The following is a 15,584-nucleotide window of genomic DNA, read 5'->3' as shown; positions in this document are numbered from 1 at the left end:
AGCACAAACAAGGCATTAAACTTACTTTTCCAAAGAAGCCTTTGAAGAACTTCCTTTCCTGGAGGAACAGGGGGGACAAGTCGAGCGCTATTACTGTAGGTAGCTAAAATGTCCCAGGGTTTCAAACCAACAAGCACACACAAGAATAGGGTTTGGAGGGAAAGGAAGGGGTTTTTAAGAGTTATCCATGAGAAGGTGCGACAGGCAAATGTGAAAATAATCCCATGAAAATGCAGATCAAAGGGCACACACACCATTCTAATAAGCTACTGCCCTGAAATTGGTGGAAAGAAGAGAACCTCAGTCCCAATTTCATGCAAAGTGGTTACTTTATTTTCACTCTCCCTTGTTTAGTCCCCTTTAGTTAGGTTATAAACCAAACTTGGCAGCAGACTTGGTGGTTAAACAATTAAAATACTGTATGGGCTCTTGTGAAATGCAAACTTCTAACTCCAGAATTACAGGCAAGTTTGCTCTGTATTGATCACTCTTTTCCCAAAGCAAATGCTTTGTAAGCTGGAGAAGCATGAATGGCTGGTATAAAGCAGGGTTGAACACTGCTTCATTTTATTCCATTTACTTGTTGCTACTCTTACACTTCACATCTTAAGCAGTCCTTTCTGAAGGGTGAGGAATTTCATCTTACCTTGTGGTACAAGTAAAACACAAATGAAATCCCTGTCTCTTTCAATCTCTAAAGCCTTGCAAGGCTTTATACAATATTTATACAAGTACTAGATATTAATTCTACAACTCTGAATTGATAGGCTGACCAAGGCCCCTTTAAAGCCAGCTCAGACAGGGACAGTTTGACAAGCACAAAGATACCAAGAGCTGAACGAAAACTTCCTAAATTTCTTCCGACTGAAAGTGCCCAATTCACATTAGAAAAAGGCAGCACACAATTTTAAGCATTTTTGCATGCAGTTTAGTTCACTGGCTTTGTTTTGTTACCAGACTGTGAAAAGAAAACTGCAAGATCCAAACTAATCTCCTGAGGGAACACTGCAGCAGGCCTGGTGCTCTGTGAGCAGCGTCGCAGGCTGCTCCACGCTTGAGGGAAGCTGGCACGAAGCATATCCCTGCTCCTGTTATCTTTCCAAATTGTTTCACTTGTAAGAAAGCTATGTATAGTAGTCAAGGGAAGGAGATGGAGAACTGCAGATGAGACACAGAGAGTGTCTGTGACAGCCCCTGGCCCCAAGTTAACACTGTTCAGTCCCAACCTGTTGCTCACTGATAACAAAACTATACAAAAAATTATTATTACAAATACCCTGAGGCAGTGTCTCAAAAATTGATTGGTAAACAAGGTTATATTTAAATCAAAGCTATGGTTCTGACGTAAGCCAACGAAAGCCAGGAAACACAAAGCTAAGAAGGGAGTGTCAATCTTGACTTTGCATTTCCTGACTTCTCTTGCTGTGTGACTCTGCTCGAGGTCCTTCCAGAGCTTTTACCCAGTATCTGTACCATATTTATGTCAACTCAGATATTGTAGAAAGAACATCTCCAAGTTCAGTCAGTTGAAAAGCGTAACAATTTTCTGAGGCAGAAATGGTTATGTATTTGGACAGGATATGCTGAAAACTGGGAGGGGAACTAATGGATTAATCACTGTGTTGTGTACATAATGAGAAGGGGTTGGATGCTGCTGCCAAGTTGAGCAATGACTATTGCATTACACTAAATAACAGCTTTTTAAAGAAAGCAAAAGCTAGAGATTCACCAGAAGCTACTTCATTTTTAGGTGATGGTTAATTTTGCTTTCAGCAAAATGCTTGTTAAACAAGATTATTTTTTTAATAAACTAGGCAAGGTTAAAAGGCATCATGCAAAAAGGTTTTTAAACAACACTAAGTTAATGTAGTTTAGAGATTACTAATGCACATTTTAAAATATTAAATTATGTCTCTTTACCTGCTAAAACAAGAACATATATTAAAACAAATGCATCACTTAAAACAAAAAGTGGCAAGTTAGAAACCAATACTACACACTAAAGCTGATTTCAAATCAAAACATCACATGAGAGAATATACTTTTGTCTTTACATGATGTTCCCATACCTGAGCCAAATACACTCACAGGGCCCCATCAAAGTTACTTTCCAGTTTGTGCTAAATATTTTAAATTCAGTTAAATGGTTCTGAAGAAATCATTTAGAACTTAGTGTCCAAATACACGGATCCTACCAGGTATGAAATGTATACACAGCAATACCTGCCTACTAAAGGAAAAATGTAAGCTCCATTGGTAGTATACCCATGTTAATAATAGACTGATAGCTGAATACGTGGGTTTCTGATCCATTAATGACACTCTGATGCCATTTAATCAGACAGAAATCAGGGACACAACTCAAGTTTGTCTTCATTCTAAACAATACTGTAAACTGCAGGTTATAGTATTGTTGGTGTGCGATTTTCAGAGCTAAAAAACTGTAACAACAGAATACAGTATGGATGAGGGATTCTTCAGCTACAAATGGCTCCTTTTATTCAACTATCAATTAAACAATGCCTGAATAAACTGCTCACCATCATGTGGTTTCAAGTTCTGCAGGATGCAATGCTCAAAAACAATTACACCACATAAAATGAGCAGGTAGTACAAAAACCCTGAAGGGTTATTTCCCACAGAAAAGGGACAGAAAGATTTGTTTGCATCTTTTCTTTCAAAAAGTAAAGCAGAAATTAAGCTATTTCTAAAATCAAGATTAACACTGTTCTACACACTTCTTGATAAATCCCATAAAATGTTTTATAATCCCTTAGTCAACCCTAAAAAAGAAGAGCCAAGAGTTCCTCAGATGAACTGCCAACTGTTGGAGAACAAGAATTAAGAAGAAAAAAAGGTGTATCTATTAAAATAAAGAGAGCCAGAAATTAATTTTTAGAAGGTACAAGTATTTCAACAAGTCTATCTAATTTTTATTTGTCAGATTTATAAAATATACACAGTATGTGCAGAGAACACAAAGATGAAGATAGGCCACACACATTTTGATGTCGTTGAACCATACCAAGTGAAGTCCAATCTCCCTTAAGCCAGTCTTCCAGTTCAAGCACTGCAGCTCAAACTTGTAATTCTTTCAAGACCAAGAGAAATCTCATCAAAATAATCAAGTACTATGAAAGCAAGAGACTACCAAAAGAATAAACTCTTTTCTTATCACATTCCTTGCATGCTGAAACACTATCCAGGGATTTGGCTTTTGCTAATTAGAAGACCATACTGTACAGAAAAGAGCTTTCAGTAATAGCAGAGTCCTAAAGAAATGCCCTCAGTTTAAAACCTACAAATGAGCCTTGGATGTAGTGGAATCTAGGAATGAAAACACACACAGTGTCTTAGTAATCTGAATCTCCCTCTTGGGTCCCAAGGAGAACTCAATCTCTGCTTCACAACTTCCAGCACTGACAAAGGAGACAACGCAAACAGCAATTGCACCAGACATGCGCTTGTGTCCCGCTTCTACATAGACATTGAAAACTCCAAATGGCAGAATAAATTAAAACTATCTGAAAAAAAAGCATTGGATTTATGACAATGGGTAAATTGATGCCATCCAGTTTGGAATAATGACATGGCACAAAATAGGAAAATTATATTATTTACTTCCAGAGAGCACTCTGTAAAAGTTAGACGTGCAAGTCTGACATTTGAATCAATAATTCAGGTGATCAAGAATCACAATCCTGGAATTACCCAGATTCCACAAGAAACTGGGTGCTGTGCTTTTATTCTGTCTCATTATTTATAAGTTTAGCTACACTTAACTGGCTTGTGAGATTTAAGTTTATTTATAAACTAGTGAACATCTACTTCACAGCACAGCTCCCCAGGGAAGAGAATGAGAAAAGGAGCATAAAGCAGATACTGCAGTGTTATTTGTTGTCCTAATAGAAACTATTCTGATAGAACAAAAACCAGAAGGGGAAAAATATGGATGCAATTCATTATGTGGTCAGTACTTCCACTTTTAGCTACATAAACCAAATCCAGATAATAAAGAAACTAATTTATATTTTGTGTGGCCCTTTTTAATGAAAATCAATCGCCAATCACTGTTGGACTGAATGGGAACAGATGGGATGTGACTTTAACAGGTTGCTATACATTAACTGAGAGAGAAAAGAATGAAAAGACTAGATTCTAATAAGAGCACTAAACTAATTCAGAAACTTTACAGAACAACAGAAGGCAGAAAAGATAACCTATAATCCTCTGTTGTGCACTAGGAAGAAGGGAAGAAAAGAATGAGTTAGAAGTCAATTTAAGCTCTTACATTTGGTGAGGAAAAAAGTGATGTCTAGTAGTAGTTGTCTTCAATTAGCAAAGGTTTAGTAGGAGAGTTTGATGTACTTTTGATAATTTTGTTGAGCTGCTAGGATACAAGAGCTTCTTCCACTAAAGGCATCACTGAAGAATGTAAATAGCTAAAACTCATAAATGATGAAAAGGACTGCAGTTCTCTATCTCCATTCAAACTTCAAATTTCCATGTCCTTTCTCCTTCTTTTCTCTTCAATGCTGTCTTAGCCTCAGTTCCCTGATAGACTGATGACTGCCTTTCTGGAGTTAGCTATTATCACAGGATTTTGTGATATTACTACTGCAGGAAAGAGATGACAAGGCCTTTTCAGATGAGCCACAGAAATACAAAGAGCTTTGAACGAGTGCCATTTACAGGAGCAAACGTTCACAGAAGCCAAACTAAGAGCAGCCCACTTCATGACATCAGAATTAGGCAACCTTAAGGCCACTTTGAGCAGATGCAAGCCAGATTATTTCATGCATGACTACAATGTTGCAGTGCATTAGAAAACAGCAGCCTAAATCAAGTAATATTTTGTACAATGGTGAATTAAGTCACTATTAAAATGGCAGGCAACAGAAGGAGAGAGAGGGAGAGGAAAAGAGAGAGAGAGGGAGAAATAATTGTTAAAAAACAATGGTTGAAGTCCCATGTGGGTACCAACTTAGCCTGAAAGGTCACAGAGGATTTCTACACATTTGTTTTGCAAATAGTTTCTGCAAGCAGAAAGAACAGTTGTAACTCTCTCCCTCTCATCATCAGATTAGCACGTCCCCCTAACTGCAGCAGTGCTCTCAAACCGGCCAACTGTTATCCTAACACGGGTCAAAAGTTCAGTCTTTAGCTGGGGCACTGCAGCCCAACCAAGCTCTTCCAGTAACACAGCCCCAAAGCCAACTGTTTCATGAAACAAATATACATACAGATTTCAGTCTCTTCACAGCATCTTCACAGATATGCATTCCTCTGGATTCATCCACTTCGACATGTCCCAAGTACTGCAGGAAGGAGAGAAGGGGGAGAAAATCTTAACAGTAGCTCCTTGAACACCCTGGGTTTAAAAGTCCAATCTCTGAATTCATCTCAGTACAGCTGAGATAGTAGAGATTAACAGCACTTGGTAACCTTCTTTTAAGAGCTGCATTTGGAGGTTTGACTTGCATTTATATAGGGTACAAGAATCAGTAGAAAATCATAATATATCCAGAAATGTTGAGGGAAAGACAGCCTTCCCCTACTCGGGAAAAGAATGAAATTGAAAAGTAGAACTGTATCTTCCCCCTTATTCAGCATAAGCTTTAGTCACTTTTTTTTTTTTTTTTACTAGCATCAGATGAAAACCTTAAGCCAATTCAGAGATTACTCTGAATAAATTATTCTTGAATACTGATATATATACCTAGCACAAAAACCTGAATTAAACATCGTAAGATAACCAAATATATTTGAATGCTCATGTCTAAATACAAGAAATTTCAATGCTGCAAACACCGAATGTTGCAAAACATCATTCTTCCCCCCCTTTTTTAAAAAACTGTAAATCAAAACCTTGATCTTCATTACAACACCAGGCTCTTATGTGGACACTGAAAGATTCACCATTCTCACAAAAAGTTTTTAAGAATTCCAGTTTTCTGTATATCCATCTTACCAAACACTACTTAAAAATAAAACAATAAAACAACAGTGAAGAGAAACTGCAAGTGTCAAAGCTTTTAAATTAATAACCCAGGATAATACTAGCCTATAGAGAAAGCAATTTCAATAAATACTTTGGAGCGTAGTGCTCAGGTTCATTTTACATTCTAGGGAAAAAATCCCAAACTCTAAATTTACCAATTTCTTCCTATCTTCTTTTTGATAGAGGAAGGAAACACTTCCCCAGAAACATTCATATCTATATTCAAAATAATTAACTCTTGAAGAAAATCATAGAAACTATAAAATAAAAGCTTTCTGAAGTTTCATAATTGGAGGTATAGTTCAAAGAATCTTGCCCCAATGTATGTGGCATTGTAAGAATTGAATGCAATTCAGCATTTATATTTCTAGACTAGCTAAAGAGTGGAGAAATGTTTTAAAAATATCGGAACCAGTATTTGTCACGTAATGCAGTGGTAAATCTAGGTATAACAATCTACTGAGAAGTCAGTCCCACTCCATCAGAGAATATTCTGTCATGAGTTATCTGAATTAGTTAGGATATTGTAATGAACTAGATGGACAAAAGATTTCACTCTCCAGCACCATATTGAAGCACTCTAGTGTTACACAGAGTAACACAATTCAACTAAGTGGACATCCTCAGACTGTTTTAAAGACTTAAGAGAAATTTAAAAGATAAGGATTTTGTCATGCAAGACAAGATGCTCCACAAGAGGAGACTTCACATTATCACCCTAGTATCTTTAAACTGCTGTAAGATTTAAAGGATCATAAGTGACAAAAGGGCTTTAACATTAAATCTTACTCTGTGGCATTTTAAAAACAGAGTAAATCTGGATGGAACAATTCTGCAAGAATTTCATTTAAACCAGCTCTCACAGCTGGAGAACAGCTTGAAAAATAAGTTCCATAGAAACTACAAGGTAAATAGAACAGACTTGACACTTGGAGTTTTTTCAAAATGAGTTCTGTGAGACAGAATTATAATTGAATGCTGGAGTTGCCAAAACAGCAACTGTACTCTCTCAGCTGAGCTTCCCGAACACTTGCGCAAGATCTTCACTTCTCCAGAACACACACTAACTGGAAAATTTTAATCCTAAAACCACACAAATAGCAACAACTAAAGATGTATTTACTAAGTACATATTTATATCAACAACTATTCCAGATGGATCTTTGGTTCTGCCATGAATCCTGTGGTAGTTCAAGAAAATAAAATCTGTGGTTGTGCGTATTTGTTATGGGAAAGTTTTGGGTTCACTAACTTTAAAAAGTTTGTCAATTTCTCTTTAAAAGGGAGGGATACAGACAGGAACAACACTGAAGTTTAGAGAGGACAGAAAAAACAATGTATGTACAGAATGAGCCATCCAGTTTGCATGACCATTAAGTAAAGTATCATACAAATAAAGGGCAACTTTCCTATTGCCGGAGCTACCTGCACATCTCATTTACTCCAGTGTAGGCAAAATGTTTCCAACTGAAGATCCAAACCATGCAGTTCCTGTACTTGGCAACCTGCCTTTTGCTTGGAAAAGGGAGAAACAGAGCAGGGTAAACATCGCCTCATGTCACACTCCAAAACAGACAACCATTTTCCCCTGTGTTGCCAAACCTCTATTCAAGTTCCATGCTCCAGCTTTCAGCAATCAGTCATGTCACTGCTGCTAGAGACAGCAAGAGTTTAGCTGCAGTTTTCAGCACTGCTTCCACTCCAGTGAATGAGGACATTATTGCACGTATCAAGTGCATCTACCACAGCAAAAGGCTACAACCCACAAACCTCATTGAGCATCAATCAGTTCTGAATTATAAAAGAAGTTATACGCTGCCACATAATACTTCTTTATGATATAGAGGATAAAAGGTGCTTTGTTTGCTCTTACACTTTAAGTCCTTCATCAAAAAAACCTTGTTCTTCCCATTGCACCATTTTTGCAGAAGCCAGAAGTTCATTCTTATCGGTATGAGTGGCCTTGTACACATTTAACAGGCAGTTTCAAAATTCTTCCTGTTTTTCATTCTGGGGTGGGGTGGTGGTATGCTAATTCCTTATACCAATATATTGTTAAGTTTCTTTCTTGTAAAAATAAATTTCAACTGTATAATCAGAACACTGTGGTCCTATTGTTTGTCTTTTTTAACGAAGTCTCTCTTAAGCAGCAGGTCCCCTTCCAACTTTTCAAGTTTATTTCTAAAAACTTTTTTTTTTTTCCCCATCAGGCTGGAAGCAGATATACACGGTTATCTGAATTTTAATGGGTAGTAATCAAAAATGTAAATATTTCTTCAAGAAACTTGGCAAACAGCTCTGTTACAGACAGACCTTTTCTAGTACCCTTGCATTTTAATCAGAACTGTTACATTATAATTATATCACTATCTAACCTTAAATTCGAATTATTAGCTCAACATATTTGTGTAGCAGCATTTTATGAATTACATTTCAAACTGTAATGGAGAAAGAAAATACAAATGCTAGTTAGGCTAATAACATGGTCTGCTTCTCACAGTCTGAAACGAAAGTTAAAACACCAGAATTCAGGTCTTTAAAATAAATCATCACCAGACTCTACTGTCCCTCCACAAGAAAGAGGCTGCATGGAAAACACTTTAAAAAGCAGATACACTTTGATAATACGCACACAAATGCCACACTTGTGTACACAACCTTCCAGGATCTCTTAAAGGAACTTTCCTTTCAAACTAATAGAGAAGACACAAACTGTGAAGTGCTTGGGCAGCAACTTGTCCTATACAACTAAAATATCATGCAAATCCATCATGGCACATCACCACAAACACACTCAAGGAGTGGGATGCATAATTACTGGGTGCACAAGACCAATGTGAACTGCATAAGCCATAGGATAGTGGCCAGTGACTTCACAGAACAGTAAGGAAGGGGGTACCCCAGACATATCTGCAAAGAGCACTCCTCGTCACAAGGACCACTGCAGCTAGCATTCCTGAAGAAAGCAAGCACTTCATCATGAAAGTCCCCATAGTAGGAATGCAGTATTAATATTGAATGCATTTCTACTTAATTTCCATAGCAACCAATGAATAATAGTCATGACATCAGCAATTCTCAGCCATATGAGGTTCTGCAAGAGATGTAATTGTCATATCAGAAATTAACCATCAATGCTTTTAAAGAAAGCTAAAATCCATGTGGGTAGAGTCCACATACAAAGTAACATAGAAGCTCTAATCCATAAAAATACCTTCAGGGACTGTTGGAAAATCCCTTAACACAAACATTTTAAAACTTAAGTATTGCTTACATCAACATTTTAAAGAAAAAAAAAATACTATGGTAGAGTAAGTAATAAAAAGAAAAATAATTCCTTTTCACTTTTGGGCTTTATGTTACCTTTCACAGATGATGGTGTTCAGCACCACCCAAGCCAAACAAAATACAATCCACATGAAGTTAAAATGGTATCCTCAGAACTTAAAAAGTGCTTCAGAAACTTTCTTCTTTTTCAACATTTTAAACTTTTTCCAACTCAATCTAGTAATGAACTCAAATTACCATATCAAGTGTTTTTGTTGAAGCTGCCCTACTGCCTTCCCCCAAATGTATGCTATTGAAATTGCTCCTAAGAAAACACCATCGCTAGTCAGAAGCAAAACGTTTTACCATCCATGTCCTAGTACCAGAAATACTACCCTGATCTTCTTTGTTTTCATTTCTTTCACAATATTGGCTGATTCAGTTTTCAAAATTTCTAAGTTCAACAATAACAGCTTCAAAAAAGAAAGAACCTTCATCAGAACTCCTTCCACCTGGACAACTCACTCAAACCAGTTTTGTTTGTTCAAGCCTAGTAATATGCTATTTCGGTCCCTCTTCCAAACAGACACAGCTACACAAATCTCTGAACTTCCCTCTGTATCAGCAGATGTTCGCCCGCACTGTTTGACTTGTAATAATAGACTAGGTTCTTCAGATTACACTTGAAACTGCATGGATGGGGGAAATGAGCTTACTGTAAATCTTGGCCAAGGTGTCCCATGCTAGGGAACCAGCTGCCACAGAAAGAAGGACACCACCACACCATCATTTCCTTGGTATTTTTCCTAGCAGCAGCAACATTCTTTTCTTCCCCTGTGTAAGTACTATTTTCTCTACAAATGGGATAGCATCTGTAAGACTGACTACTTGGCATCTGCATGTGCAGATATGGTTCTGCAATTGGTATTGCTCAAGAATTAATGTTTGTGCTCCACAGTTTCACAGTGAAACACTGTCTTGCAACTAGACTTCAGCTTAAATCCAGAAAGCCAGGATACATCTTAAAGCTGACCTACTTTTCCACTGACTTCTGCAAGATTTACATCCCAATATTCAATACTTCTCTCTCACACTCATGCTCCTGCTTTGTAAATGAATCCATTTGAAACACGTTTGCTTAAACAGAGCTGTAGAAGGACAGACAACAGAAACTCTATGATTAAGCATCAACAAACTAAGCTTACTTCTGCTTAGTCAAAGCCACAGGTTAGTATGATGCTACACATTGTCCCCAGAGTCTAACTTCTTTCACTTTCCTAAGTCACCAGTAATGAAAATGTCTACAACCTGTTAAACCCTCCAAACCAGGAGCTGTAACAGCCTATGGCTGCTAAATGTCTCTGAATCATAGAATCAAACTCTAAAAACAAAGCACTATCTATACCAGTAATTCTTAGCGTCTCATCACATTCCACCCACCTAAGACCCACAATGTGCAATTCACTTACTGATTCTCTTACTGTATTTATCAGTGTGAGCAGAAACAACATTGTGAGGGATTAACAAACATTGCCAGTTAGGACTATTGAAGACGAAGTACCAAAGCTCAATACAGGATACACAAACCATATATTCTTCATATTCTCACAAATCCCTAAAATGAGGCAGAGAAAGAACTCAGGAGGTTATGTAGGACAGCACTTGCCTCAAGGCAGGATCTACTCCACATCTACATCAGAGCACTCAGCCTTCGAATATTATGACATTTCTGTAACTGGAGACCAATAGGGTAAACTCTGTAGCTTACAAGTCTCACTGTTAGAAAGGGAGGTTGTTCTGTTGAGTTGTTTTTGATGCCTATACTAAATTTCCCTTGATAAGGCTAAAACCCACTTTTTCTCCTATTCCCTTCACATCTGTAGGAGTTAGACTTAGGTTTTCAATTGTTCACTCTGAGGTGCAAATCCTACTTTTCTAGGAACTCAGCATTAGTAAGGAAATCTAACTTTTTTCTTAAAGAAAAAAAATAAAAGAAAATCAAGTGATGATAAGTTTTATAAATACATATAAACATACAAAGTTTTAGAAACACACTGGACAGGTGCACCATATACCTTTTCTTAAGTCCTGCAAAAAAAAAGTTTCCATTTATGACACCGGAAATCCCCTACTTTAAAAAACAAACAAACAAATAAAACAACACCCAGAATTAAAAGTATAACCCAATGACAACTTTTTCATTTCCAAAACCTCAATTACATTTTAAAGAAGTATTTCTGTGAGGATATACCAACCATTTTTATGGCTCTAAACACAACAGATGTATCTTTTAAAACAATTTGAATTTTACTAAATAAAATTTAAGAATCTCAGCCAAAGACAGGAGGGTTTTCAAACTGAGTAAGTAGCTTAATTTAAAACTTATTGTTTGCAGGGTTAGTCAAACAAAAGTAAGGGTTGGCGACAAGTGTGAAAAATTTGCGCTAGAACACTGGAGATTGCATTATATTTTATTTAATTGTGACAAAAATGCATAGAAGTATATTTGAAGTAAGCCTCACACCTTCAGTTATAATCACCATCCTTTTATAATGAGGTGTCTTCAAGCTCTTGTGATCCCAAATACTGCAGGATTTTAAATATATACCTTTGCTTGGAGCTGGATTAACATTCAATAGGAATGGTTATTGTTCATTGCTAACATCAATTCATGCCTCAAGAGGTAGGAATTTGTAGCATTTAATGTATAAGGCTGTGCAGCATTTCAGAAATCAGCAGATTTGTGACATTAACTTCTCAAAAATACTTAACATAGTTTCCAAAGTCTAATCAAACATCTTAAGCTTTCACAGTCAAAAGTATCACATGCCTAATTTAAAGGCACTTCAGCATCAAAATACTGTTCAGGCTCTTTCACAGTTACTATTATTTCAAACTAGAAATGCATTTAAGACATAAATTAAAAGCCAAGAGTTACCTATGCTGAGTACCAGCCTTTCTGATCTGGACAAACAGAATGTCATTCAAGCTGTATTTGTAAAATCATTAAAAATAAGGAGTAATTTTTAATATGAGATTTATAAATTAGATATTAATCATTTAAGTCCAGCATGTAAATTTCAAACCTAAAGAAAGCACTTGGGCAGCCATGTGTGGTGTGAGAGCACACAGCAAAGTGACAGAAATGACCTATTTCTTACTGATGGCGTTTTCAGCCACATGTGGCACAACACTCTGCCGGGTCACAGGGACCCCAGGGATGAGAACTGAGACTCACAAGTACCAGTAAGGACACTCCACGGGACTCAGCGCAAATTGTTCCCTTTTCTTCTGTCTCTGCTTGGATACAGAGTAACACACTGTCCTCCAAACATCCCCTACGCCAAAGCAAGCACTAGATAGGAAACAGTTAAAGAGTATTTACTTGGAAAAGTCAATTCTTTCATGTGTGATTGAACTGTATCCATACCATTTTTATATGTCTCCACTAACACAGAAATCAAGATTTAGGGAAAGGTTAATTCACATGATAACAGGCACTCAGCAACAAATCCTAGACTTCAAATTCAAACATACAAACATGGTTTGTTACTTTTCCACATCACATTTTTAAATGGATACCTTTAGTATTCCTGTTGGAATAAAAGGAAGAAAATATGCAAGTAAATTTGCAGGCTACAGGCAACAGTAGCTTTAGACACAGTAAGATCAAAAGAGACTGACCACCAAAAATATGAAAGTGAACAAAAAAGACTAATGATACTAATCCAAGATATATGCAACTATTGCATCTGCTACAACTACAAGTGGGAATCAGCTGTTAATATTCAGTTGAACATGTCCAGTTGGTTAGGACTGCCAAGAACTTGCAAATGTTTGATTTGTTTAGTTCTGTTAAGTAGAGGGAAATGACCTATTTTTTCTGATATAAATGTCACAGGCCAGTTACTCTAAAGTGCATTTGCATGAATAAAAACTACTTATCCAGAGGGACATTTGAAAAGACATTTCAGACAAAAGAAGCCCTAGTGTCAAATACTTTGGTCATTAAAACATAGACCAGCTGCATGTTCTCAGTGAGGTAGTGTCTGGAATAAGAAAGCAAGTTTGAAAATGTGTATGTCAATGAACTTCATTTTTGAAATTATGATATATAAAGATAGTATAAAAATAAATTACAGCACTGATAAGCGTGACTGTAATGTATTTTAGAATAATCTACTCCTAAATAGTTTTAAATGCTATGTCCTTGTCTAAGTCCCTTATACATTACAGATATCTGGCATAATTTTCCCCTCGGAGGATTCACTACTGAAACACTGTAGTTACTTTTTAGTTTGTTAGGACAGTGGAAGAGAATCCACCCCTGAAAACATAGTTCCACACAGACTTTCCAGCAGCTTTAACAGTGCCACATTTAATAAGAGGGCAACTCTCAGTTCCTCTATAAAAGCTGCAAGATTTTATGCCTCCACACCGCAGAAGTCAGGAGAGCAATACCATCACGCTCCCAAATCACACTTCTCTAAACACAAATTTAACATCCTTTTCATACCTTTGCTGATAGACAGGCACCTGTCTCTCTGCTGATGCAGTGGGAAAAAAACCCAACATTCAGTCATGTACTCCAGCAACCTGGCTCTCCTTCTGATGCAACTTTAGCTGATTCAAAGCAGTTTACACAGAAGAGTAGTGCAGGCAAGTCAGTAACCATCCCAAGGCCCTATTTTGAATGTGTCAGATTACCACCTCAAGGTTGGTTAGATTTCCAACACAGAGAAGAGCTACCTGTAAATGCATTCTACACACACTAAGACAACTGAGAAAATATGACCAGTAGCTCATTACATACAACACAGGCACTCCAACAACTGGAAAAACACAGACTGCTAAAGACAAAAAAGTGCTATGGCCTAAAAGCAACAGTACCCACCCAGGATTATCACCACCTCCAAATTTATATGCACAGCACTGGAGAGAACCAACTGTACCTCTAATCCACTCTCCTGCAACAATGTAACAGGAATTTTGCAAGTACTTTCCATAGAGGATCTTCTCTACCAAAATTAAGATGGTCCAGACACCTCAGATTTGCTCAGAATCCAAGAGCACACTTATAGCCTTTAATTAACAATAAGAATTAGATGTGGACGTAGCACGGGAAGAGTTTCAAGAACTACACCAATGTTGAAAACCTTTCATAACACTAAATCTGTTTGCAGTACAGCATCCTCAAAGCACAACGAATGAGCAGCTACTGGAGTCCCTGTCCAACAGTAACAGAACAAAGCCTGGAGGCAGGATGAAATCCTATTTGCAACATGACTTACAGAGTGCTCCCACATGTTCTGTATATCTAAAAAAGGATAAATCTGTGCTAGCACTCTACAAACACGCCAATTCTGGGCAAAATATAAATGCTCAAAGGCAAGAAGTTAAAAAACACACCAACTTAACACTTCTTCAGGTGAGTGACATCTTTCACCCATTAAACTTTTACGATCTTTCTCTTTTACAAGAGAAACAGAGATCAAACATTCCCTAATCTGTACTTGCACTGGTCTCCTCTCTCCAAAAAAGAATGTTGAGTCTTACCTAAATAAAATAGCAAGCGTTAGAAGAAACAAAGCCTTCAAAATGGCTTCTTCTACATTGGCTTAAAATATTTTACTTTTACACAGATATCTTATATTTGTTAACAATTCTCCGGTCTTCACCTGCTTTACGGGTAAAATCTTAATCATCAACACAAAAGTCAGACTCCAGACTTGCCACTTAGCTATGCTTTGACTTCCAAAGAATTACAGCTGAGATGTTTAGAGAGGCAAGGCAGACCCTAAAGAATGACAGACTAACTCTCTCAGGAACATACTAAACTGAGGTTGTACTGCTGTACCACAGGCAACAGACCACTCTGGAATTAACCTTTGAACTTTAAGAAAATGAAGATATTTTCACCATGTTTCAGACTCAATACATTCTTATTCATTAACAATTTTCCTCAAAATATCTCAGTCTGTTCTGCTCCATTGAGGAGCATCAGGTAGAAAAGTAACTCTGTCAGGTATTTAAGGACATAGGCAATAACATGCTGTTCCTGGAATGTATGAATTTCCGAATAATACCCAAGAACAGTGTGACAGGATATTCTCCTTCAATAGCACAAAGTTCTATTATTTTTGTGAGCAAAATATAGTACCACCCACTAAACTGATGACTCTACATCTGGTTTATCTCACTCACTCACAATGGCATACTTCCTGTCTGTATCTATTAAACTCCAGTTAACACCCACTTTGCATCCCAACCCTAATAAAAATTTCCACTACTGCCCATCTCAGGGCACAGTATTTTG

The 15,584-nt window shown here is 37.1% G+C and overlaps 1 protein-coding gene across 14 annotated transcripts in view; it reads right to left on the bottom strand.

Annotated features, from left to right (window-relative positions):
* Positions 1–15,584, bottom strand: part of NUMB (NUMB endocytic adaptor protein) — a 102,307-nt gene that overhangs the window by 18,871 nt on the left and 67,852 nt on the right. For 8 of the 14 annotated variants that reach the window (XM_051620337.1, XM_051620335.1, XM_051620334.1 and 5 more), the window contains 2 exons: positions 5,244–5,318; positions 26–103 (listed from right to left, as the gene is read on the bottom strand). In XM_051620337.1, coding sequence (XP_051476297.1) covers positions 26–103; positions 5,244–5,318 — 153 coding nt within the window. The remainder of the gene's footprint in view (positions 1–25; positions 104–5,243; positions 5,319–15,584) is intronic. The other 6 variants (XM_051620341.1, XM_051620346.1, XM_051620342.1 and 3 more) reach the window with 2 other exon arrangements.

This window comes from Apus apus, chromosome 5 (assembly GCF_020740795.1).
Source record: "Apus apus isolate bApuApu2 chromosome 5, bApuApu2.pri.cur, whole genome shotgun sequence".
Taxonomy (NCBI): domain Eukaryota; kingdom Metazoa; phylum Chordata; class Aves; order Apodiformes; family Apodidae; genus Apus; species Apus apus.
This window is presented reverse-complemented; position numbering and strand designations above follow the sequence as displayed.